Source organism: Colletotrichum godetiae (assembly GCF_030913485.1).
Source record: "Colletotrichum godetiae strain CBS 193.32 chromosome Unknown BDP55scaffold_43, whole genome shotgun sequence".
Taxonomy (NCBI): domain Eukaryota; kingdom Fungi; phylum Ascomycota; class Sordariomycetes; order Glomerellales; family Glomerellaceae; genus Colletotrichum; species Colletotrichum godetiae.
The window spans coordinates 267394-293262 of record NW_026851291.1 but is presented as its reverse complement, the minus strand read 5'-3'; the positions used below and the strand labels follow the sequence as shown (position 1 = coordinate 293262).

Below are 25869 nucleotides of genomic sequence, written 5' to 3'. Positions count from 1 at the left end.
TGGAGACGAATATCCGCTTTCAACCACGAAGAATCGCCAATGATACGGGGGTATCACCGATAGGTAGTCTCGCTCACGCATCTCAGTGCAATGCAAAAATCCGCATGTCAGGATCTTTAGGCAAATGCTTCAAAGCCCAGCCGACGTGCCCGTCAAGATACGCCTCCCCAACAACCGTAAAATGCTCAACCGAGACATCACCCTGCCCAGGAACCCTCCACAACTCCTCTTCCTTCTGCTCATTCGTCATCGTAACAACGCCACTGCCAGGCTCCCTCAGGGACTCCAATAACAGACGCTCAATCTCTTGCCCGTGAACCCCAGCATCCTTTGAGCGAAGCACGATGGGCGTGTTGCTGCCTACTAGATACGCGATGACATCCCCTGCCGAAGCTTGCGCCGGCACGATACTCATCCTGCCGTGTTTCGTCGCGGCTAATCGTCTGCCTTCGAGATCGGAGTCACCCTGTAGCCTAGCAAAGTAGCCGTACAGACGTTTGACGACGCCGCTGGTGCCCGAGCCCACAAACTCGCGCTTCTTGGTCGCTTCTGAAGCCAGCCACTCTGATAGGACTTGGGCGAAGCCGGCATCTGCTTCTTGCCGGCTGGCGCCTGAAACAGTAGCAGAAGTGAACTGCCCGCCGAAGCTTCCGAATGCCTGGACCCAGGTATTCCCGACAACGTGACAAAGACGCTCGTGCTCAGCCTCCTTGCCCTTGAGCGGGACGTGTCGATACTGACCGAACCTATCACCGGAGGCGTAGGCGTTTCTATACATCCCCATTAACTCTGATTTTGCGGCATCGTAGTCTGTAGTCAGGTGCGAGTTCTGCAGACCAGCAGGCATGACACAGCTAACGTGCTTGATCGTGTCCACCTTCATGCCAATGTGCCCCAGAACAAGCGGCAAATCACTGTTCGAAGACTGAGTAAAGGTATGATGGACTCCCTTCTTCACCCTGATCTGGCTCAGACTGTTGTCCTGGACCATGCACAAAGGATTCCTCTTTGTGTAAGAAGCCTCGAGATTCCAGTCTGGCGCCCAGGAAGGAAGACCTTCTACTCGTTTAGAAGCGGGAGCATCGTCTACGTGAAACATCATCTGCTCAACACCGAGCTCGTAAAACATGTACTCGGCAACTTTGCCAAACGTACGGCCAACCGACATGTCATAATCGACCGTGATGTACCGCTCGACAGTCTGGAGATCACTCACGATTCCAAACGTGGCGTAGACGAAGTCGGCCGGGTTCGTAGCGCCTAGACCTCTACGCGCCTTGATGGTGCGGTGGAGGGGGAGCCTCGACTGGCTGGCCCAGCTCGAGTTCATATCTGCCAGGACGCGCTGCCTCTCCTCATCATTCTGCGACCTTGGAGATGAGCCCGAGCCGCCACCGAGAAAGTAGGCGCAAAACTCACGCCATCGTATCCGCCGGCTGCCACATTGAACCCAGGGATCTCTCGACAGGACCAACTCCTGGAAAACCCAGACGCGCTCAAACCACGTCTTGGACAGCAGGCTCCAAGGCCCCCCTCCTTCTCCCCCTATCGCGGCGACGGCGGTCCTTTCGCCGTCTGCCGTCTCGGGCTCGGGGGCGAAATCGCGGGGTACGGAAAACACTTCAGCAACGTCGGGCGTGAGATGGCCGAGGTGGATGACGGTGCTGTGAGCGGTCGAGTAGATGCGCCCCATCAACGTCACCTGAGCGTTGCGCTCATGAACATTATCCTGATCAATGCAGAGGGCGTCGGCCCAGACCCTCCTCACACGCGTGGAGTCGCGCAGGTCGCGCAGGGCGTCGTCAAGGGAGGCTGTGATGGCGAAGAGATGACCACGGCCGCCGTCATCAACGAGTCGGATCCGACATGCCCTTTCTGACGTGCCCCATACGTACGACAGGGCTGTGTACGGGTCGATCAGGTCGTAGTCGCACTCGGCGAGGGTGGTGTTGCGTAGGGATCCCCTGAGTTGGTCTGCGCGGGCGGAGGAGGGCTCAAGCAGGAGCAGCCTGAAGGCGCCATTGTTGTCGCCGCCGCCGCTGCTGCTGCCGGTGCTAGTGGACGAGAGCGGCTCGTAGTCGTACCTGTGCTCGCTTTCACGCTCATCATACGCGGACATGGCGGGCGGATGGGGTGTCACTGATTAGCTGGTCGGGGACCCGGGGTTTTCTGAAGGTACCGTCGGTGATCGGTCCGATGCCGCTGATTGCCAAGTATCCGGTTCCGTGAGGGCCTGGACGGATGGTGGAACCCTGGCTCCGCGGGGAGGGGTCTTCCTCAACAATGAATAGATAGATACGCAATAGATGGATGGATGCTATTTTGGCAAACTCGGCGATAATGCAGATTCAAACTTTGCTGATGTTCGCGTGTACAGCTCGTTCCGACGGGATTTTGCCTTTTCCCTAGTTCTTGTTCTTTTGGTACACCTCCCCTGGATCGTCTAGATATGAGGCAAAACAAAACGAAATTGGTATCTGCCCGTGTCTGGATCTTATTTTTCGTCCCAAAACGGTAGACGGGATGACAAGAGATCTGACTCCACGTGACTCGGACGAAGGCCGATTGTTTCTGGGCCGAGTCAGCTTTTAGTTTCACTGCAATACAGTTTTCCTTCATCTGAAATGATGGTTCTTGGGAGTGCAAAATTTTAGGGTCAAATGGCGAGCAGATGAATCAACTCGGGTATCGGGATGAAGAATAGCTGATTCGAGAACACTGTTCTTTTTGGGGGTAATATTGTGCTTCATCTTGCCAAACGTAGACGTCGGCCGTGCCGTGATAACCATTATTAGACGACTCGGCCGGGCGATTTTGTGTGTGAGGGAAGAATGATGACCAGCAGCGGTGGCGACCGAAACAGCTTGAAACCTTAGTCAGCAGACTTACCGTCTGGGGAGAGACAAGGTTATTCCTGAGGAGTGGGGACAGAAATGGAATCGGGAGCTCTCCACCTCTCTAAACGGGAGAAACCCATCGGAGGTTAATCCGAGGTTCGCGAGGAACAATGCGAGTTAATCCGAGAGCTCGTGACTGAAGCGAGGGTGTGCCGTTGCCTGGAGCCAATCAAACGGTTGCCGAGTGGAGACCCCAGGCTCCTTGATCTTGGACCGTCCAGAGTCCAATCTCGATCGGACGGGATTCTGGGCCCAGGCCCAGAAACCACGTTTAGTGTTGTATCCAGCACGCGAACCTCTGCGCGCCAATCCAATGCTGGGAAGGCGTACATTCAAAGGCTGGTAATGGCGTGTTGGACAGCATGCCTTTCTCCAACTTTCAGTGTCTCTCCAAAGTAGCAGCAGCTCTAGCTCACACGCCAATATCATGCCCGCGGCCCCCCTACGCCATCCGAATTGGATGATGCCGCAGCTTGCAGGAACTACGGCTCGATGGGATCAAGTTGACCAACAGGAGTCGAGGAGACAAAACGCTGGAGCCAAGCATGCCACCGCCACGGCTATGAGCCTGTGAAGAGAGGGGGCATAGTAAGAGCTGAGGAGGAGAATGATGAGCATCATCATCTATGATGGACCAGCCGCCAAACGGAAAACGACCAAACCCCTTTCTGCTAGGTCTCCGCAATTGCGTATTAGCACCCTCCTTTTGCCTCCCTCGGTCGTATCACGCGTATGGGATTTGCGCTTTCCGACTGGGCATCTGCATCTCTGCATGCCGCCTATTCGGATTGTCTTGTGATGTTCCTGCGACATCCCACTTTTGATTGCTGCTTTAGCTTCTGGCTTCATGGGAACCCATTCAATCCAAGGATAGTTGCGACAGCAATGACGCTGTTTCTCTCCCCTTTGCTGTCTTTCTCTCCATCAAACGTGGCTATCCACAGTGTCAAAAAAATGAAGACGGTGAGGAAAAGCTAGGAAGTTTGAAAAGTTGCATAGGAGATCGTCGTCTAGGCGAACCACTTTTGTGAGATATTCTTGGGAGTTGGCAGAATTGGCCGAATGGTTGTATCCAAACGACGCACCAGGCCCCCGCCCCTCCCAAGACCCAATAAGTTCTGCCCCTCTCAAGTCTCCCTACCTACCCTTGCCCATCAACTTCTTAGACCCGCGGGCGGGCGAGCCCCATGACAGACCTAGCAACTCACTGACCACTGTGCCACTCAACGGCCTCGAACATGGATACGGGATATTACGTACGCGGCCTTGCTTCCGGGTACCTACATTTTTCGTGTGGCACTCACTCCATTGGCGATGGCACGTCGCCAGGCTCGCACCTTTTCCTTGCTGCTTCGTTCACCACGCCCCTGGGCCCCGGCCCTTAGTCGTGGCTGTTAAGTGGGGTTCCTTCGAGTAGATTCCTGGGATGACAAGCATGGCAGCTGTTCCAGTTCCAGCCCGCTCCCGCTTCTTCAATTCAATCTGGTGGTGGTGCTGTTAGTTAGCCTGCTGCAGCGTCACTGTGCCGGGGGATATTGAATACCTACGTGGGAAAGGCTCTCAGGCAAGCGATTCAGCCAACAACCACAGGCTGAATGCGCACACACACATCGGCCGCGAAATACTCAGCTGAGCGCCAACACCGAGCTGACTCTCTCGCTGGGCTGGCTGGCTGGCTGGAACGCAGGCTGGCACGAGCTCGGTGGAAAAAGTATGGAAACTCTGGTTGCCGAATTGGAAACGAGTCGGGGAAAACACGCAGCTTTTGCGTCAGGAACCTGCTAATGGAGAGGAATTGGATGCAACCACCATCCCGCAATGGAAGGCCTGCAGTCGCAGCAGTAGTGCAGCCAGCCTGCAGGAAAAAGGTTACCTATCTTACCCGAAGAGATGGGATGCCAATTGTTTGGTGTGTATTGTGTGCCTCGTCTCATTCGTCTCGCAAACACGGAAAGAGATAAAATAGAGCAGCAAGGGAAAAAGTTAGAAAGGCCGAGCCCGGAACACCCCAACAGCAAAGTTTTGGAGTTTGCTGCGACGTGACGCTCAATCAAGAGCGTCAATCTCCAAGGAGATTTGTTTACTCGGCCAACCACCTCACGTAGTACGGGCACAGCCTTCAGATGATAGAATGTCGTGCCGTGAGCTGAGGTTAGATAGATGAGTAGATTAGTATTCGCGAGGCCACGGATAGATAGGTAGTACGGAGTAGATAGATCGTAGAGGCATGAGAGGCTAGAGGCAGTCGGCGCCGTCCATCGTCTCCTCCCGCTTCGGGTTCGCAGTTGACGTTTTGTGGGGTCATTGCGAGGCGCAGTCGGCGGCGCCAAGAGGAAACTTCCGTTAGCCAAGAGGCTGGAGCCTGGGCCTTTTAGCCATATTTCTACGGTGTTTCCCGTTTTGCTACCGTGGGTGCGCTGGTGACTGGTGGCTACTTCCTGATTACCTATTCCTTGTGGTCGTTCTTTCCGTCTTCACTATCTCTTCCTGCCCCATACCTCGGTTTGCGAAATGCCCCCACTTTGCAACCCCCTCGTCCATCATCTTTACGTTGCGTTACATGTCTGATTGTGTTCATCATTCATCAATTTATCTTCCCGCGAGTATCCGTATAGTAACTCGTTATTAACGGTGGATCGTGGGACTTCCAAGATCAAAGCACCTTCGAATTCGAACGGAGACCGTCGCTCGGCAAGCTTGTGGCTTTCCGACACCCCCCTTGCCCCTCTCTCCCCTGGCGGCGCCCGGCTGCCTTGACAGGCGCGCCATTTCCCTCGGGCCAATTTCGTCTGGTTCCGCCCCAACAGCTCGGCTCGCTAAATGAGCCACCACCTGGCACCACCTCGCACGGGGAGGAAGGACCAGGGGACAGGAGCAAGGTGGACAGTGGACCGGGGTGGACGGGACCGCGTACGGTAGCCGAGGGAAACAGTTCCTTTTGAGGACAAGACCACCTGGGCAGCTCTGTACGTAGTCGTGTAAGACTTGAGAGTCTCTGCCTGCCCTGTTCGATGTCTTCTTCGGTGGCATGCCATGTGCAATCAGAAGTCAAAGGAAGAACCAAGAGACCAAGAGACTAGACAATGGGATTGGACCAAACGATTCAAGCAGCCGCTCCAACCAAGACTGCGACACGCACACAAACTGGGCCAAGGCTGCACCCAAGACCAGTGACAAGGTGGGAGGTCCAGAGCTTGAGCGCCATTTCCAGAAACATTCTTCCGCGGGTTCAAAACTCACTTCAGACTCTCCCAGCTGCAATCGTCAAGTCAACCATGGAGAGTTGGAGATGGATCTACGACTGTAGTAGGGGGCTCAGAACTAGTCAAGAGTCAAGGCTCGATGGGAGGAAAGGCCATTCCCAGCACAATCGCCACACTCCCGGGCAGTCTCCCAGAGCCGGTGCCGTCTTTGCGTCTATGTGTCCTTGGTGTCTTTCGCGGGACGGTGGAATTGAGTTTCAAGGGTCCTGGGTCCGCGTCCCACTTGTTCTCCATTCTTTTCTGGCGCACTCCCACTCAAGACGCGTGTTCATGGGGGTTCTTGACTCTTGCCAACTTTTTTCTTTCTTCGTTCTTTCTTTCCCCTCTCTCTCCTTTACAAGGTGCGAGGTGCGAGGTGCGAGGTGCGAGGTGTCTGCCCGCAGCCCGTGTGCGGCTGCCAAGTCTGTTGGGGGCACTTGCTTGGTCTTGGACTTGGGAAGGAGCCAAGGCGAATGAGGGAAAGGGTAACGCAAGGCCCCAGGAAACCAGGAAGGTGCAACTTGTGAGTCTGGAGAATGGGCAATGGCCCTGCGGCGCATTTGCACCCGCGTACTTGCCCAGATGGTCCCGCCCCTCCGTATCGAGTACGGTCCTTCCTTCCCTGCCAAACCATCCACGTATCCAAGGTCCCCCCAAGGTTGCAGATGGGAAGGTTCCAAGGTGCTCTGCTTCCTCTTCGGTTTTCTTAGCCGTGTTCGGTGACCGTCACGGTCCTCACCCCGGGCAAGGCTCAAGGTCTGAGGTCCCTGATGCTCAGGTAATACGCGCACTGCGCACCGCACACCACCCGCGCACTTCGTACCGTCTTCGGGTCCCTGCCTTACCTTGAGCGGCGTGCCTTCCCTTCCAGAAATCCACCGCTTTCTCCAACATTGGAAAGTGCATGATTCGAGAAGAACCCCAAAATTCAGCGTTTCAGCCTTTCAGGGTCCTGTCAAGGCTCCCAAGTCCCCGCCTGCGCAAGGTCAACCGGTGTCAATCAAATAAGCTCCGTCACTTTTTTTTTTCTCTCCCTCTCTCCTCGCTCACCCCGGCACACACGCCCATCCATTTCAATCTTGATTCTCGAGTCTCACTCTCAGTCAACCTCTTACAATTGCTTCATTCTAGAGTCAGTTAGTTGGTCTCGGCTGCCGTGCGGGATGGTCTCGAGTGAGGAGTGCAGAGTTGCACCTTGCATAGCCCAGCCCCCATTCTCCAGCAAGCCCAGTGGCACCAATCTCTCCAAGAGGCGAGAAAGAGAAGACAAGCAACGCAACAAGCTGCGCCCCCGGGGCTAGCGAAAGCGCCAACGGCCAATTTGCTAGATTGGATCAGGGGGGGGCCATTCGGGAAACAAGATTGGCAGAGAGGGAGGGGCGTGGCCTAGGCTTTTGAGAAGGGCGCGTCCAGTCTGTTCAACTTGCGCGTATGTGTTCGTTCATACTAGCCGTACTCCGTACCCATACGAGAGCACACGAATACTCGCTCATTCATTCTGCCCTGCATTTCTGCATCTCAGTATCATACTTTGTCCACACAGACATGTTTCTTTTACCTCTCCTTACCTGTTCATACCTTTTATTGTCACCAACCAGCCAATTCACCACATGTCTGATTGCGATGTTCACAGGTACGCCATCGCGCATACTCCGAACAGAGAGTACACCGCAATCAAATACCTTGCTGCAACCACAACCACTACAACCTGGCTGATGTTCGGTTCCTTTTTGTCTTGGCGGAGAACTGGGAGTGGGAAGCTAGTCGGGGAGATTGGAAAGAGAATGTCGTCTCGCACCCGAACTGAGTGATGAGAGTCTCATCTCTCTATCGCTTTTCCCCTCCGGCCCCCCCCCTGCACCATGTCATGTCCTTGACATGGCGGCTGGCCCATGTCCCATCCTAATCCCAATCCCCCATACTGCGTATCCATCCAGTCAACTTGCCCCTCCACCAAAAACCCACGCACACTGTTTCGACCTGCCTAACTCGAAGACAAGCTGTCCTTGACGGTAGTCTCCCTCTCTCTCTCTCTACACTCCGTACCTTAGGAGCAGTAGTAGCACACGCTTGTGGCCCAGTGGGTGTGGATGCAATGGAAAAAGATGATCCACAAATCTTTTGAAGAACCACCTTACCTGGGCACCCTCGCCTCGCTCCACGTCTTGGTCCCCGTTCACTCGTAGTCTCGTACGGGGATGAGCCACGGGGTATACGGAGTACCGTACCGTCCCTGGCGCATCTTGTCGCCGCCGCTTGCTAGGTGGTGCTTTCCTCTTGCACCTTGGTACTGGTGCTGGTTGCTCTCTCCTGGATTGAGCTGGTTGTTGTGTGGCTGCTGCTCCTTTCCATCCACGTTTCTTCTCAGATCCTCTCTCTCGTCTCGTCTCCATCCATTCAGTATTCCACCCTCACACCCCCGTCGCCTGTTACGTTGTCCCGTCTGCCCGTTTCTTGTCTCTCCCGTCTCTCTTGACTCTCTCGCTCGTTTGTTCTGCCCTTTATCCTGAGCCTGCCCCCCCTCCCTTTTCTTGCTTCCCAGGTCATGTCCATGTCGTCTGTTCTCATCTGAAAATGGCACGAGTGTCGACTGCTTCGCCTTTGCCGTAAATTCTCTCTCTCGCCATCCCGAACCGAAAGCTGTCCGACAGGGTTCTGAAGCTTTCCTGTCACCGCGGATCTTGCCTGCCGCCAGCCAACCCTCCCTCAAACCACCCAAGGTCGATAATACGTAAAATACCGCATCGCCCACGTTCAACCAACCAGTTCGTCCTAGGCGCATCACCATCACCTACCCAGGTTCACTACCACCACCGACTCTTCTCTTTTTTCTTCCTCCCCCATTGCGACTGGACGTGAAGTGTCTGTCGACCTCGTACGCAATTGACCGGCGAGAATTTGAAGTTCGATCGGGTTTTTGTGTGCGTTTGGCAAAGTTCGATCACACCGTCCCTTCGCGCCTTCCAGTAGTCGCTCTCTCGAATTCACCACGTCGACGGAACCTCGTCACCATCACCACGAAAAAAAAAAAAATTCGTCGATCTTCGTTGTTTTCGACGTGTTCGAAACTGGGCTAGCAAGCACACATCTTGAACCGAATAACGAAACCATCACACAGTTGCGACAATGGATCGCGATAGCAGAATCATTACTCCCCGCGAGGTGGAGGGCATGATTGCGGATGGCCGCACAATCGTCATTCTTGACGAAATGGTTCTTCGCCTCGACGGGTGGATGGGCAAGCATCCTGGTGGCCAGTTGGCTATCCTACACATGGTTGGAAGAGATGCGACAGACGAGATCAAAGTGTAAGAGGCTCGACTTACCTTCCATGTCCAATTAACCTTTGGGTGCATCGCATCTTCCCCCTCCCACCATCTTCATCTTGAGGCTGAGTCCCCCTCCAAATCTGGACCCTTATGCGGCGTCGGGTACCCTCATCAAACCCGCGGGTTCGGATAAACAATCTGAAAAGGAGTGGGACGCCGGGAAGAAAGAAGCATCCGGGAATGCGAAAGCGACCGAGATATAATCAGAAGTCTGGTTAAGCTTATTTTCCCACATGGTCCCAATGGCGGGAGAAGGGGGAAAGGGCCAATTAATATTTCGGATTCGCTGGACATTCGGACTCCGTTATTGTTGCGTTAAGTGGAATTAGTGTGCTGACATATCGCTTTTGACAGGTACCATTCGGCTGCCACACTCAACACCATGAAAGCCTTTCGGATCGGCCGGAAACCTGCGGGTCCCTGGATCAACATGACACCACCAATTAGGGGCGGCGTCTACACCAAGGAGACCACAACACCCGCATCTGCATCCAACGGCATCACTCCCGGTGGTGCTACTGCAGATGATGCCACGGACGCTGCCGTCGACTGCCCCTCGTCCGATCTCGATGAAGACGACTCCGCCGACGATGCCGTCTCCGATGTATCTGGCGGGAGCTCCCGCACGTCCCTGACTTCTGATTGCAGCAGTGCAGAGGTCGAGACCAAGCCCGAGCCCCAGACTGAGACTGGCATTAGACGTCGCCTTGCTGCACCTGCAGACCCTACCGATGATGCCCTCGCCGCAGGCCCCGGTCTGTCGGGCCGGAGCCGTATGACCGCTGACCAGTACACCGAGTGGTCCATCCAACAGAACATTAACAAGGATCTCGATGAGTACCCTTCTCTCGACCCTGCCGTCCAGCGCGATATCCAGGAGAAGTACCGTTTGCTCCATGAGCGTGTCAAGGACGCCGGTCTCTATGACTGCCCCTACTTGGACTACGGCAAGGAGATGTGCAGATATTCGACTCTGTTTGCCCTCTTCCTCACTGCCCTGCACTACGAGTGGTTCATGACCTCAGCCTGCTTCTTGGGCCTCTTCTGGCATCAGATCATGTTTTCTGCCCACGACGCTGGACACGGTGCCATCACCCACAACTTCACGTTTGACACTCTTATTGGTCTCTTTGTTGCCGATTTCTGCTGCGGCCTTTCCATGGGATGGTGGAAGAGCAGTCACAACGTTCACCATCTCATTACCAATCAGCCTGTAAGTCGAGCCTCTTGTTCGCCATGTCTCGAAATTGTCACTAACACATCCCAGGAACACGATCCCGATATTCAGAACGTCCCTCTCTTCGCCACATGCCCTTCATTCTTCAAGTCCATCAAGTCGACTTACTACGATGGCTTCGTCTTCGTCTGGGATGCCGCGGCCGATGTTCTCGCCAAGTACCAGGCTTACACTTACTACCCCGTTATGGGCATCGCTCGTTTCAACCTCTACCTTCTCTCCTGGCTCCACGTTCTGTCGCGTAGATCCTCCTCCTTGGGCGCCTCGAAGGCCTGGTGGATTCGCCCGACTGAGATCGCCTTCATGTGCTGCTTCTGGTACATCTTTGGCTGGCGTCTGATTCTCAACACGCTGCCCACCTGGCCTATTCGTGTTGCCTTTGTCCTGGTCTCGCACATCATCACCATGCCTCTGCACGTTCAGATTACCCTCTCCCACTGGGGCATGTCTACCTCGGATCTTGGCGAGTCCGAGTCCTTTGCCCAGCGCCAGCTTCGCACCACCATGGATGTCGACTGCCCCGCCTGGTTGGACTTCATCCACGGCGGTCTCCAGTTCCAGGCCGTTCACCACCTCTTCCCGCGCGTCCCGCGGCACAATCTCCGCAAGGCGCAGGTGTTTGTCAAGGATTTCTGCAGGGATACTGGAATCCCTTACTCGATCTTGGGTTTTGTCGATGGCAACAAGAAGGTTATTGGTAGACTTGAGGAGGTCAGCGACCAGCTTCGTACACTGCTCAACTGCCAAAAGTTTATGGCGGAGACGGGCGAAAGCGCCCTGCATTAGACACAGCATCAATGCATTGTTTCGGCGTTGGAGGGTTATTTTCATAGACTAGATAAAAGCAGTCTGCTGTCTTAATGTTCAACTGTTCATATACTGTTATTCTTTTCACTTTGCATGTTATTTCCGAGTGACCGTGAATGAGATATGGATGACTTAGTGCCGATCACCGTTTAATACCGGAAACGATGAAGCTAGAACATCCCATCAAACCATCTCCAGAACTAAGGAAATGAGACCACGTGGTGATCGAGATCCCGACACGAACATCCAGATAACTGGTTCTGGGGAATCTCCACAAGCCAAGAGTCTAAATGTTATTCTCCGGATGGAATCCACCGGCGCTCTCATCCCGGGACTGACGACGTTGAGACAAGATTAGAGTATCCGTAGGTTAAGCTTAGTGAGGCAACTTGACCACCTCCCAGGACCGGGCACACATTATGCAAGGGGAACATGGAGGCATATCCTGGTCTGGCTTGGCTGGGGCTGAAGGGGATGGGGATGGGGAAGGGGCCGCCGGAGCGGAAGAGGGCAGAGGGGGAAGGGGGGGGGGGGCGACAACCGGACCATCGAAGATCGAGATGTTCGGACTTTGGAGAGGAGATATTTGAGTCCGAAGCTAAGGTAAGGTAAGGTATGGTTTCTGGTGGATCCGCCGGGGTGGCGCTGAGTAAGTGGACGGGTTACCGGTGCCGATCCCGGGACGGTCGGGCTTGGTATGTAAGTAAGGGAACCTCCCTTCTTTAAGCCCTGATTGTCCTCTTTCTGAGTTCTCTCCTGGCACTATTCTCCTCGCGATGTGCCGACAGCCCCATAGCCTGACCTATCCCAGGGTACAGGTCCAATTCTCTACCTGCTTGCTGCCTTATTCCGGGCTCATGTATTTCGAGAACACTTGACATACCCCATCCGACAGGCAGTGAGTTGTGAAGGTCCTGGTTGCCATTCAGGATCTGAAGTCTCGATACACATATCTTCAGACGTTCTAAACCGACGGCAACTCTCTCAACTCGTCTTTCCTACCAAGGCACGACTCCCTATCCACGAACCTGTCCACGACCTCATAACGATACATGTACCCTTCTTTACCTCCTTCACTTGACATACCCAACCGAACGATTGATGAGCTAAGACGGCCTCAGTGCGAATTCAAATCTAAAGTCGATACGCTCATATCCAGACAGCCTAAACTAACGCAGCTTCGCCCCGACGGATGTAATGTCCTACTCGCTAGTGCCGATTCATTCTGAGAGGGCGGGTCCCTTCTACTAGGCTTTGTTCTAGTAGAATGACATTCGATATATATGTCTCGGGGTTTGGCGAGGCGCGATACGAGGGTATCGTGGCCTAGCCACAAGTCCTAGACCTAGCAGCTTTGAACATGTCTTTGGATATCTACACCAAAGCCCATTCCGTCAATTCATCCTCCTCATCAGACCACGCCTCCCCGTCCATGCACCCATCGACGACCGCATACCCTACGACTACATACCCGCTTTCCCTCGACCGAACAACGAAGGGGAAATCCAGCCCCGAAAAGACGCAAATCAAATCACCTGGTTCCGGCTCCGCCACGCAGAACCCGAAGTGGCCCTCTGAGGTTAGGAACATACACCCCGAGCCCGTGATGGAGTTGATATTGACCATAATCACCCAAGTTGAATTTTGCCGGGAAGCTACTGCGTCCGCCAGCGCTTGCGGGGTAGAGATTACGCTTAAGGCGGCGGCGTCGGCTTCTGTTCGCGGGGTCGCTTTCAGGATTCGTGTGAGAAGGGCTTGAACGCTTCGAAAGGTGAGAAGCGCATTCGCAGTAGCCGCTTGATCGTCTTCGCTTGCGTTGGTGGGCGGCGGTGGTGGCGGCGGTGACAAGATGTCTGAGAGGAAGGCCTGGGAGATGCGCCTGGCATCGCCGGCCCAGGCGAGTAAGTCTTCGTTTTTGTCGGCTAGGACGAAGGAATGGTCGAGTAATGGGAGCTTGGGGCTTATGCGGTCGCCTACGCGCGCGACGCTCCTGCCTTTGAGGTATAGTGTGCGGGTGTCGGGTGAGAATCTGTAGTAGGGCCTGCTGCCGCGGGACGATGACGCCGGGGCGTCTAGGAGCATTCTCCCGTCCATGGCTTGGTTACTCCAGTTGAGGGCCCAGGAGGGTAAGTCTGGGACCAGTGGGGAAGGAGTATTTGTTGCTGATGTTGATGTTGATGTCGACGTGTCTCCCCCTTCGGCACCGAGAAGTAGGAGATGGGTGAGAGTATCCTGCCCCAGGACATGCTGCCTCGTCGCCTCACGGTAGACTTTCTCCACCGGATCCGTGTAATCAACCCCTACCTTTCCAAATGTCTCTGGAAACACGGCGCGAAGGGCGTAGATCTTGTCACGAGGTTCCGTGGACTGTAAGTACAACAGCCACCTGAGCTGATAGACGTTCAACTTCCCGCGGCGCGCAGCAATCTCCGCCGCTTCCTTCTGCTCCTCGGCGGATACAGCATCAGAAGCATCCGCAGGAAGGGAGGAGATGATTTTTCGGCGCATATTGATGGCGAGTTGGGTCGGCCCCGGATGGGTGCGGTGGGCGTCGCCCCAGTTCTGGAGGATGTTGGAGAGGGCTTCGCCTCCGCCGTCGAGGCAGAGGATGAAGGCGTTGGTGTAAGCTGCTTCTTGGAGGGTCCAGACGCGGAGCCAGTAGGGGGCGCGTTGGAGGATGGAGAGGAGGTTTGGGTCTAGGGCTTTTTGGGGTCGTGTTAATGAGAGGGGCGGGGGCCATCGAGGGGTAAGGGGTTTCTTTTTTTGGGGGGCAAGTGGTGTAAGTGAAGATGTGAATTCGGGTTGAATGTGAATGTCCAAAGTTTGCGGTATTTACCTCGTCCCTGTTCGTCTCTTACCCTCGGAACACCTTTGTACAACGCAAGCACCGTAGCTGGCGCCCACTCGTTGCCCAGCCATACAAAGACGTACTTTGCCTTTTGGTAAAGTTCCGCCATCATGCCCACCTGGACGCTCTTCTCGGTGTTGGAGGACTGATTGATGCAGACGGCGTCAACCCAGAGAGAGAGATCGCGGATCCGTGGTCCGCGTAGGATGTTGAGCACGGCGGCGCAGTTTGGGGTTATCATGAGTGAGGGTTGAGAAGTATGTTGAGGGCTGGTGGTTGGGGCGGTGATGGCCGTGGCGTTTACTACTGTTAGAGGGACATTCGATGGTTCGCCTCCCCAGGTGTAGGAGAGGGCTGCGTATGAGGCTGGATTGTCGAGAGAGGTTTCTTCAAACTCGCATTCTAGAGGCGAGGATTTATCTTTGGTGTTGACGAGGCGGATGAGGCGGATTGACTTTGGGGTGGGAAGGGGTGAGTATTGATATTCAGAAGTCATTCTTGAATATCTATTAGTCAATCTGCACCGGTGTTTGTGTTGATCATGGAGTTTTGCGATCAAGATGGCAAGATCCTGGGAGATGGTGACCAAGTCTCGGAATGTTGTTATTGGCAGTGATGACTTGGTATCTAGGGAGTTTCAGCAGATTCGTTTGTCGGAAGCCTAGAAGCTGCTAACTGCAGACAGGATAATCTGTTCTTGATAAAGGATGTGGTTAGTGACGCCGCAAAAGTTTGTCGAGGTCACGGCGACGAACCCCGCAAAACTCTATAGATTAGGAGATACTAAGGGTGCGATCGCCGCCGGGTATAATACTGACTTTGTTATTTAGTACCTTACGGCTGAGTAGGTTACTACTAACGGCGGGACGAATTTCGATTTCAAACCTCTGCCCAAAAAGTCTTCAAGCGCGAGTGTGCGTGCCGAAACCAGACATTCGGGGAGAGAAGAAGGGCAAAAGATCTCGGTAAGTGTGCTCGATATTAACCCCCACCAACCGCGGCAGCAAGACTGATCGGGAAGGAGAACTGATATTTATGCACAATCTGCAGCTGTGCCGCACACTAAGCTGCAGCCGGCGAGACATTGGAACCAACGGCCAGCACGAACATGGCACCAACATTTCATAACTTGCCAAGCTGCGGGGGTTCTGATTCTACAAGTACAAAACACCCCGCCGACCCGGGTACAACGCAAAAAGCGGACGAATTTCTGATCTGATTCGCGTTTTTGCCATCTGCGTGTCTGAACCCATTGCTACCAAACAGCAACCCCAACTCACAGTCATGGCCGACTCGACGTCAAAACCTACGCCGCCAGCAGGATCACCTGCGGCACATTCTCCAAAGTCAGCCAGGTCTCCCCCAAGAACCAGGACTCCGTCGGACGCAGCTGGGCTGTCCCCCGCTGGAGCCACTGACCCGGAGGCTAATATCGCAATTGATGATGGCGAATCGGTGTGTAACTCTGATAATTTTTGCTCACTACTGTATACTGACACCTACTGCCGTAAGGACGATGCGTCTACCATTGACGATAGAATGTAATGCCCAAAGACGCCTAGGTCCAATTTGGCGCCATTTGTTTAAAGTGCAAATGGTCTAATTTTGTAGCTCTTCGTACACCGCATCTTTGTCCTCGTCCGTCGTTGACTACCCCACCGAGCATGGTCGTCGTTACCACTCATTCCGATCCGGATGTATGGCAATGCCAATGTTGTGTCACTTGTAAATCTAACTGACTATTCTCTTCAGCTTACATCCTTCCCAACGATGAAGTAAGGCATCTAAAACGATGTGATGGCTCTTGTATAGTGCGACTAATCGTTGTGACATCCAGAGCGAAATGGATCGACTGGACTTTTGCCATGCCTTGCTGACGAAGACAATCGGAAACAAACTGTTCTTGGCCCCGATAGATGAGAAGAGATTGAATCGGATCCTCGATGTCGGCACGGGAACAGGCATCTGTACTCCAGCACCAAACCTTTCGGTCGCTTTGAAGAAGACTGACTAACAAACCTCAGGGGCCATTGAGATGGGTGATAAATACCCCAATGCCGAGGTATGCTGCCTTTCTACAATCCCAGCTACGCAGTCGTGCACGTATCGAGCATTTGCTGACAAGAGAGTAGATTCTCGGAAACGATCTCAGCGCCATCCAACCAGCTTGGTAAATCTCTTCGATAAATAAGACACGCAACATACTAACTTCAAGGTCAAGGATACCGCCGAATGTCAAATTCGAGATTGATGACGTTGAAAGCGAGTGGATTGGAGAGAAGTACGACTTCATTTTCAGTCGTTACATGTGCGGGTCCATCGCGGACTGGCCAAAGTACGTGGCGCGCGTCTATAAGTAAGCCACCAATTCATTATGGACCTCTTCAGTATGATCCATCCTGACCAATATGCAGTAACTTGAACCCGGGCGGGTGGGCTGAGTTCCAAGACTGGAGTTTCATGATCTACTCCGACGACGGTACAATCGAGGGCACTGAGCTTCTGCGGTGGGTCGATCTTTTCATGGACGCCTGCAAAGTCTTTGGCCGAGACGGACAAATCGGACCCAAGCTGGAAGGTATCGTGCGTGAAAACACCAGTTTCATCAACGTTCACCACCAGCCGTACAAGATTCCAGCGGGTCCATGGGCAAAGGATCCTCATCTCAAGGATATTGGAATGCTGGAATTGATTCAGCTATTGGACGGTCTTGAAGGCTTCTCCCTTCGCCTTCTTTGCGGAGCTCTTGGGTGGACGAAGGAGGAGGTCCTTGTCTTGCTGGCTGGCGTACGAAAGGACTTGAAGAACCCCAATATTCATGCGTGGCTGTATTAGTAAGTTTGACACTCGATGAGGCCCGAGAGGAGACGATTTCGATGCTAACTACTTTAAAGCAACGTGGTCTACGGCCAGAAGCCAGAAAAGGAGGAGTGATGGCAATATAGAGTTTCTAATTCTCGAAAATACAATTGGCGGGTTTAGGGCCTTGAGACTTGGGGTTGAGGAGAATGTTCTCCAAGTGTGATGTGCTAGCTCCAGGGGCGCACTGACAAGTGTTTATGAAGGAGGCATACTCCTCTCCTGAAGCGAATCAAAGTGTCAATCTTGTGTACTCACCCATGCTCGTCTTCGTTATCGAGACCCTTGATACTCGATTGATTCTAGCTACCAAACCAACACACCATACCTTATACTAACTCTATAGCCCAGCACACAAGTTTGAACACAAGATTGTAAAGACGACTTGAATACTTTCTGTGCCCCATTTCACTGCAGTGAGTAGACTCTTGGTTGCCTCTCGCCTTGACGTTTCCTTTATCCAAAGGCGCGTTCTGCATCATCCAGTTATTCATCAATCTGTCTAGTTCTATGTGACTAACGACTACAATTGTAGTTGCTACTTTTCGTGCCTACTTTCGATTCATTCGTCCAAATTATTCACCGATGAACCCGAGTTCAGAAAGAGATGATTATGAGGGTAGTGGGAATGAGACAAAAAGCACATGTAATAAAGAGAGAGAAAAGCAGCGGCGTAAGCTTAGGAACTCATCTTCATTGGCTGGCATTAAGTCTATCCCTCATTCGGGGATTTGCTACGTCTACCGTGATCATCTCTTGTTGAAGTCCGAAATATAGCAGGGATTTTGCCCCGCTTTGCGACAAATCACTCAGTCAGAGGTCCGGCAACAACGTCCGAAGTTCCTCCCAACCCCCTTTTCTACTTCACGCCTTACACCTGCTTTAGCAAAACTGTCTAAGCATTCTGAACCTCCGCACTCAGGGCTTAAAATTGAAGATTCCATATCGAGAGCTCAGTGCTCAGTAATCTGATGTTACCCTCGCTGCCAGTCAATCCAAGCACAGGTGGAGGTCCAAATCTTTGCGACTGATGTCTCTTTGTACTAGTAGAATACAGCATTGACGACTTCGTTGAAGGAGACACTACTGCGTCGGAGGTTTCCACAACATTGAAACATGGAGATGAAGGCAAAGGTAACTGCAGACAGGATAATCTGTTCTTGATAAAGGATGTGGTTTTACCTTAGATTCCCTAGACAGACCGATGGAGACTGGAGAGGTTGTCGGGAGGTTATCACGTGGGACCTAGCCAAGCGACGGAGGTTCAGCCGCACTTTTCAGCTGCGACTCAATGATTACCAACCTAGGTTAAGTGTCCTCAATCATCATTCGTTGGGTTGCACTGACAAAACGTTGCTTCTACGGACATGACCGACTCCAATCAGCCTGACACTTTTATGAAGAGTAGCTCTTGCATGACCATATTCAACTAGTGCTAGTATCTCTGATGGATCCTCTCCGCGAAGCCTAGCAGCAACAACAACTTGATAACCAACAGCCAGAGTTAAAGCAACGAGGCTGTGGGCTTTTCGAGATTTAATTTGAATTGGTAGCTTAGAAAGGCCTCCATACTCTCTTTGAAGTATGGCTGGGGGGGGGTTCGGCTAAGGTAGGGACAGTGGGAGGAGACAACTCGTTGAGCTTGACTGGCTCATTTGTTAGCTCAACATCGAGTTGGTCGGTCAATCTGTTCATGAAAAGAACCAGGCCCCAAATCTAGCTGAGGTCCAAGGTCAATGCTGTTGAACGTAGGTGCGATGATTTGTGTGCGGTTGACGTTGCCTGAAAAGCTAGTACTGCCTAGTTGACTAGCACTTATAAAGGCGAGTGTGGCGCCCCCATGTACATGTTGGTCGTCTCTACCCCTGTTCAATTACTGTAATGTCGTATTTCAACACATAAAACTACTAGACATGGCCACGCTGCGATAATGATGACCCTTTTGTTTGGATTGCGCAATACTTCATGCAGCAGTAATACTCAAGAAGACTAGCAACCTAGTTTCTAGCTCAATGGTTGAACTTGGAGATAACTGGCCAAGCAATCCGGACCTGGTGGCTGAGTGCATACTTGGGTAACAGAACTTCAGGACAACTGAGGACTCTGAAATCCTGATGAACCCCAGTCGGTTTTAACTGCCTGGCAACTACAGTCTCTCACACCGGCACCTGTCTCGAGCTTTCACACCTCCACGCCCCCTCCATCCTTGCTGAGGCTCTGCCCCCAAAGTGGACCATTCGAACTGGCCTACCTTACTTATGCCCCATCAACGTCGCCCCTCTCACCAGCACAAAAGGGCCCGTCTAGGTCAGCGGGCCAGGTCAAGCTGTGTGCGAGGTCATCGAGTAGTAAAATAAACAAATGTTTCGATGAGCTCAAATTTCGGATTGACTGAGGAACGATCCTCCTTCCAGGCAGGGGCGTGAATTATAAAGTCAGCAAACTCCCTCATAAATCTTCGATTTTTCCCTCCAGCGGTTTGAAGTAATTTTGTGGATGTCCAGAGTGATCGGTCCCGCTCCCTCACCACATTTCCTCGGTACGAAGATTCCAGAGAAGTCCGGTCCTCCTGCAGGATTCCGACTCAGTTTTTCTTCAAGTTGACTTCAGACGAATTAAGCATGCCAGCATATGCATGAGAAGATCCAAGATTCTCGAAACGAAACACCAGGTTTGATACCCGTTTCTCAATTGGTGAAGCTGGTGTCTGACTCATGGCATCACAGTAGCATGGTCTTTTCCCCACTTGATTGATCAATTCTTGTGTACAGACTTTTCAACCCTTATCAGCTGCATAGAACCAGGAAGACCATGGAAAAGATATAACAATCTCGTGTGCTCACTGAGTCCTGGATATCGCCCTCCTTACATATTAATACGGCTTCGCTTTGACACAGCAAGCTTGGAAAAGGCTGTTCGGAGCTGCCGGGATTAGCAAAGTCCGTTACCACAGCGGGCCCCACGGCTCCCACGGGGACTTAGGAGAGTGAGTGTGATGAACCCCTGGCCCTACCTTACTAGTAACTTACACGTAATCTGTCTGCAGGCCAAGAAACTCAGTTATCATCAGCAATGCCAAGTCAGGACTTCCAGTTGATCCGAGTTCACCGCGAATATCGGGACATAAGCCAGATCCGCACCTAAGCCGGGAGCTAGTGTCAGTTCTGAGTTGGCGCTCCGCGCAGATCAAGAAGCGAAGGCTATCGTACAGAGAACTCTAAGCGTAAAATTGCCTGGGTAGTGAATTCTCTGAGCTTGTATGATGGATCCTTACTATAAGGTAGGAAGAGAAGCCGTGCTGTGCGGAGTATTGGGTCTTCACAGGTCTGAGGTGTTCCAGGATAACAAAGACGGACGACGCATCTGCATAGCTAGCGATATTATACACTCCAGTACATGTATAGTTCTGTAGCACTAACTCTCTCGTACCGAGTATTCGGGTTCGCAGCGAGCGATTCGGTGCAACGCCCGAACTATGATCTCCTGTTTGGCAATTATTACTCTGCTACATGGGACGGAGATTGGGTAGTTGACTTTACACTTACCTGAGCTTTGAGCGATGTAGCCGCCGGCGAATGTGGGATGCGTGGATAGTTGTTAACAACTAAATTAAATCTGATTCGTGTATATAAGGCCGCTAGAATAGGTGACCCTGCAAGCCGATGCTTCGTTAGCGATAGAGTTTTGCGAAACCATTTTTCTGTTACAGGAGGAAAGTTTAAACCGCGCTTGTTCGGTAAACTGTGGAAGGGAAACACAATTTTGGGACAAATAGGAGTGTTAGGCACGGATTGATCCGTAGAAATATTGGTTCTCATCCCACTTTGCCGAAATAAAGGCCAGGCAGTCCCTGACAACCTTTCGGGTATCATGGCCCCCAAGTGCCCAATGCTCCCTCCCCGACCGTCCGGTCCTTTCTTATTCTCCAATGTCCGATGTTGCTGTCGCTGTACCCAAATTTTCCTCCTGCACATGTCCTACTTGAGCCGCTTCTGATAGAGACATTAGATTGAGGCTGCTGCCCGCAATTGCTGTCACACCAAAAGCCCCTTGCAGACAGTCACCGTGGCCCCTTTAACCCCTGAGGCAATCAACCATTGAACCCCGAAAGCTTGTCGGAATACCCTAGATGGATTCTCATGGAGACTCCGAACCCAAATTGACGGGTTGAAACAGCTTGATGATTTTAGGGTCTGTTCGGTTTCGAATGGGACGGTCATGCTGTTCATCAAAAGTATATAGCTCGACGTTGCTGCCGCCGGGGACTTCAGATGATTCTAGTTCGGCACAAGCCTCGCTTTTCTCAACTTCAAGTCACTCCTTTTTGACCTTCTTCGCACTTTGTTGACCAACTCAGCATCTGCACTTTGCCCACCATGGCGCTTTCCATTCTTTCCGCTACTCTTCTTCTCTCCAGTCTCGTCTCCGGTCAGGCGCCTGGCAATCTTACCGATGAACACCCCAAGATCGAAACCTTCCGCTGTACCGTCAAAGATGGTTGCCAGAAGAAGACCAACTACCTCGTCGTCGACTCGAGTCAGCATCAGATCAAGACGTCCAGCGGCGTGAGCTGCCTTACCGGCAACAGCCCGCCCAACTCCACTGCCTGTACCACTCCCGAGGAGTGTGCGACCAACTGCCATATCCAGGGTATTTCTGACTACAGCACCAAGGGTGTCACTACCCACGGCACGGACATTCGTCTGACCATGTTCAATGCCGACGATCAAAAAGTGTCTCCCCGTATCTACCTGCTGGAGGAGAACAAGCAGCGCTACGAGATGATTCATCTCACGGGATCTGAGTTCAGCTTCGACGTCGACATGGTCAACCTGCCCTGCGGCATGAACAGCGCGCTCTACCTGTCTGAGATGCTTCCGGACGGTGGCAAGAACACCAGTTCCTTGAACAAACTCGGTCCCGCGTGGGGCACCGGCTACTGTGATGCGCAGTGTTTCAAGACGTCCTTCATCAACGGAGTTGTAAGTAGCCTTGATACACTTGCCCGGCGGGATGATTTAGGTACTAACACGAGAAACAGGGAAACTTTGAGCAAAAGGGCTCTTGCTGCAACGAGCTTGACATCTGGGAGGCCAACTCCCGCGCAACTCACATCGCCCCTCACCCTTGCAGCCAGCCCGGCCTCTACAAGTGCACTGGCGAGGAATGCGAGAAGGCTGGCGTCTGCGATAAGTCCGGCTGCGCCTGGAACGCCAACCGCGTGAACGTGACCGACTTCTACGGCCGAGGCAACAACTACAAGGTTGACACCACCCGCAAGTTCACCGTCGTCACCCAGTTTCCCGCCTCCAACGGCAAGCTTAAGGAGCTCCGCCGTATGTACGTCCAGGACGGCAAGGTGATCCAGAACAACGTCGTCAACATCGAGGGACCCCCGAAGATCAACTTCATGAACGATGAGTACTGCCAGGCCACTGGCGCCTCCGACTTCATGCGGTTGGGTGCTATGGAGGGCATGGGCGGTGCTATGTCGCGTGGTATGGTTCTGGCTATGAGCCTGTGGTGGGATGACTCGACCTTTATGGAGTGGCTTGATCAGGGCAACAACGGCCCCTGCAACGCGACTGAGGGTAACCCCACGGTTATCAAATCGATCGTGGCCAACCCTGAGGTGACGTTCAGCAACATCCGCTTTGGAGAGTTGAACTCGACGATGAACATGAGGCTTTAGGCTACAATATTAATTGAACAATACTAGCCTGTGGCATACTTGCATTGTCGTCTCTGTTACTACGTTTGGATATTTGTCGGTGTTTTCTAAGACCGAACCTGAGTCGTGCTTCTAAAATTGCTCCGAAGTCTTCATGATATGCTAACTATAAGCTTGAACCCAAGCTTTTAGGAGCCATGGTTTGAGAAGTGAGTAACACCTGTGCCAAAGCGCGGATGATTGGGAAAGTTCCTCATAATGCAGCTATCTCATCTAAGCGATCAGCTCAGCACTTTTTCATAGTTGAACCAATGATCTCTGCGGCTTGCTCAGCCAAAGCGTAGACAGCCACTTGCAGGTTGGCCGAAACCGACACAGGAAACACAGATGTATCGATAACGCAAAGACCCGACACCCCAATCACGCGCAAGTCTGTATCCACAACGGTACCCATAGAGGCTGTGCCTGCAGGATGGTAGCATCCTCTGTGATTTGTTTTAGAAAAAAGTGTCTTGATCAGTAGGAGCGAGTCACTTACCCTCCCATCTCACGCACCCGAGCGTCGATTTGTTCGTCTGTAGAGTTCACCGTCAACGGCTCTGCCGCCAACTCGCCGGCCACCACCTCTCTTCCCAGAATAGTGTCGTTAGACGTCAGCAACCTGATGTTACGCCTGACGGTCTCTCGAGCGGCGTAGCGATCGACGTTGGGACCCAGAAAGTTGGGATCGATGAGTGGTGCATCTTTGATGTCGGAGGATTGAATGGTGACAGAACCTCGGGCAGAGTTGATGAAAGCGACTGAAATCATCAACACGGCTGAGCCGTCCGCCGACACCCTCGAGTACTGGAGTAAGTGAGACGAATGGGCGCAATCTTGCTTCAGCAAGGGGTGCACAGAAGGATCTGAGGCCGATCCCTCGTCTTCGGTTATAGCAGCAGCCACACCTTCTTTCTCGAGAGAAGTGACTGTCATGAAATCGATGAAAGCCCCTAGCACGTATTGAGACTGATTAAAAATAGGGTTGCCGGACTCCTTGGCGTACCCTGCAGATGCGTCCTTCAGCTGCCAAATCGTCGGCATCAGAACATGATCATGGAAGTTCTGGCCGATCGCTGGTTGATCTAGAAGGATGGGAACATCGAACTTCTCCAAGGTCTCGGCGGGACCGATACATGAAAGCATCAGAATCTGCGGCGTGCGGTACGCCCCTGCGGACAGAATGGTATCTCGTCCCAACACATCAGTTCCATTCTCAAGCCTGACCCCACGAGCGACGCGGCGGCCATCTTCCGGGTACTTCTCAACCAGGACTTTGGCGACCAAGCTATCAGTCAGGATCGTGATCCCCCCGAGAGAATACACGAGCGAGGCCAGTTGACGTTCGCCCTGATCCCTGTTCTCCTGAAGATCTGCAACACCAAGGTTGTTCCCGGCATTGTTGTCCCGTTGAGGGAGTGCGTCGATGCCGAGCTCTTTCCAGGACTCAAGTAGAGGCTCACGTAGGGGGAAAACACGACCCGTAGATCCAGGCGACTGAACTTTGACAGGGCCAGTGTGTCCGTGCGAAAGAGGGTTGGTGAAGTTATCGAAAAGCGCCTCAGCCTTCTTCATATACGGAAGCTGACCTTCATAGCTCCATCTCTGGTCGCCTACCCTCTCTACCCAGATGTCATAGTCGACCTTGTGAACACGGGCCCAGGCACCTTCCTCGTCGTTAGATGACGAACACCAATTTTGCACCGCGCCAATTGAGCTTACCTCCATTGATAATTGTGCCACCCCCAAGTCCTTTGCCGACAGGCGATACAATCTCCCGGTTGTCGAGATGGGTTTGTGGGATAGAAGAGAAACCCCAGTCGTATTCGCCGCCAATGGCATTGTTCATATCAATCCATTCAATGTTTTCAACGGCGTGGGTGTTGGTGCCAGCTTCAACGAGCAGAAGCTTCAGAGGAAATCTGGCATTATGGAAAGTTGTGAATCATAGCATCTCAATGAATTTCAGCGTGCGCAAATCTTTAGCATGTAGTCCAGTTACACATTTGGAGTCTTGCGCATACCACGAAATCAGAGTGAACAACTGTCCAAGTACCTTTTCACAACGGTTATCCATGTCTAATATGTACACAAACGTTGTTAAGTTGAGAACAAGGAAATTAAAACGAGACTTGCAAACTAACGATTGATGAGGAAGTTGATAGAAACATCGACCTTCGACTTGCATACCTGCTAGATTTCACCATGCGCAAAAGTTATCTCTACTGCACGGAGTCGACTTCGCCGCACCAAGTGTTTGTGACTTCAGAAAGAGAATGTCAGCACTTTTCCAAAGTCTTTATCAGTCATAATTGGTGGGGCAGAAGATTTGGATCACACCATATTCTTACCGGCGGTGACTTGGTAGTCCATGCTCTTTGTCCGGCACGCTCCCTACTCAACCACCTCGACGACTCATATCAGATACACATCAAGTCGAAAATTAAGTCGAACGTGGATTTCAAGTATAAATGAGCTAGGTAGGCAACAAGGGCCTGCCCAATGCTTTTGGTTAGTGATCCGAAGACTAGGATGGCACTGCGGCCCGACGGTCGTGGCGCGCATGGCACGGTAGAAGTTGCTTCGGAGAATAGTACTGGCTGATTAACGAGCTGAAGAGGCTTAATGAAGAGCCAACAGCCAAGGGCAAACATAGAGGACGATTAAAATCAACATAAGAAGGCGGAGAGGCACAGGGTTGAGATGGAGGGCATCTTTATAAACCTCAGTGACCTCACAAATTCCCGGGGCAAGATCCCTTATTTTGATAACAACAGCTGTCGTGCTTTTCTCAAAGAAAGTTGAATAAATAGCCAATTATTGAAATTAGTCAAACAGGCTCTTGGGCGCCAACGCGAGCTGTCGTTCGTAATTCCCAGTTCTGCGGTGGAATACTACATTTCGGATGAAATCATAAATCTTGAACGAACCAGAAATGCT

At 52.5% G+C, this 25869-nt stretch overlaps 8 protein-coding genes across 8 annotated transcripts; 4 read left to right on the top strand and 4 right to left on the bottom strand.

Annotated features, from left to right (window-relative positions):
* Window positions 1–82: 82 nt before the first annotated feature.
* BDP55DRAFT_559565 (HET domain-containing protein) lies at window positions 83–1693 on the bottom strand (the record flags this gene model as incomplete). Its single annotated transcript, XM_060569910.1, has 1 exon — window positions 83–1693. One exon carries the CDS (start codon window positions 1691–1693, stop codon window positions 83–85), a length of 1611 nt encoding a protein of 536 aa, XP_060425875.1.
* A 4232-nt stretch (window positions 1694–5925) lies between these two features.
* BDP55DRAFT_635500 (uncharacterized protein) lies at window positions 5926–6989 on the top strand (the record flags this gene model as incomplete). Its single annotated transcript, XM_060572782.1, has 2 exons — window positions 5926–6075; window positions 6153–6989. The coding sequence occupies 2 exons, from the start codon at window positions 5926–5928 to the stop codon at window positions 6987–6989; spliced, it is 987 nt and encodes a 328-aa protein (XP_060425874.1).
* A 1326-nt stretch (window positions 6990–8315) lies between these two features.
* Window positions 8316–8927, bottom strand: BDP55DRAFT_635499 (uncharacterized protein; the record flags this gene model as incomplete). Its single annotated transcript, XM_060572781.1, has 1 exon — window positions 8316–8927. One exon carries the CDS (start codon window positions 8925–8927, stop codon window positions 8316–8318), a length of 612 nt encoding a protein of 203 aa, XP_060425873.1.
* Window positions 8928–9265: 338 nt separating this feature from the next.
* BDP55DRAFT_559657 (fatty acid desaturase) lies at window positions 9266–11491 on the top strand (the record flags this gene model as incomplete). Its single annotated transcript, XM_060569917.1, has 3 exons — window positions 9266–9447; window positions 9823–10681; window positions 10736–11491. 3 exons carry the CDS (start codon window positions 9266–9268, stop codon window positions 11489–11491), a joined length of 1797 nt encoding a protein of 598 aa, XP_060425872.1.
* Window positions 11492–14125: 2634 nt separating this feature from the next.
* On the bottom strand, window positions 14126–15069 carry BDP55DRAFT_284739 (heterokaryon incompatibility protein-domain-containing protein). The gene has a single exon (XM_060566505.1). The coding sequence runs from the start codon at window positions 14854–14856 to the stop codon at window positions 14230–14232; it is 627 nt and encodes a 208-aa protein (XP_060425871.1). The 5' UTR covers window positions 14857–15069; the 3' UTR covers window positions 14126–14229.
* A 436-nt stretch (window positions 15070–15505) lies between these two features.
* Window positions 15506–17743, top strand: BDP55DRAFT_675030 (methyltransferase domain-containing protein). Its single transcript, XM_060575708.1, has 10 exons — window positions 15506–15815; window positions 15873–15901; window positions 15972–16057; window positions 16113–16135; window positions 16198–16327; window positions 16385–16422; window positions 16493–16530; window positions 16582–16716; window positions 16775–17194; window positions 17255–17743. The coding sequence occupies exons 1-10, from the start codon at window positions 15645–15647 to the stop codon at window positions 17292–17294; spliced, it is 1110 nt and encodes a 369-aa protein (XP_060425870.1). The 5' UTR covers window positions 15506–15644; the 3' UTR covers window positions 17295–17743.
* A 3381-nt stretch (window positions 17744–21124) lies between these two features.
* BDP55DRAFT_589345 (family 7 glycosyl hydrolase) lies at window positions 21125–22953 on the top strand. The gene is made up of 2 exons (XM_060570911.1): window positions 21125–22201; window positions 22261–22953. Exons 1-2 carry the CDS (start codon window positions 21596–21598, stop codon window positions 22909–22911), a joined length of 1257 nt encoding a protein of 418 aa, XP_060425869.1. The 5' UTR covers window positions 21125–21595; the 3' UTR covers window positions 22912–22953.
* Window positions 22954–23176: 223 nt separating this feature from the next.
* BDP55DRAFT_696569 (GMC oxidoreductase) lies at window positions 23177–25302 on the bottom strand (the record flags this gene model as incomplete). The annotated part of the gene is made up of 4 exons (XM_060577590.1): window positions 23177–23375; window positions 23429–24596; window positions 24652–24838; window positions 25270–25302. 4 exons carry the CDS (start codon window positions 25300–25302, stop codon window positions 23177–23179), a joined length of 1587 nt encoding a protein of 528 aa, XP_060425868.1.
* Between the last annotated feature and the right edge of the window lie 567 nt (window positions 25303–25869).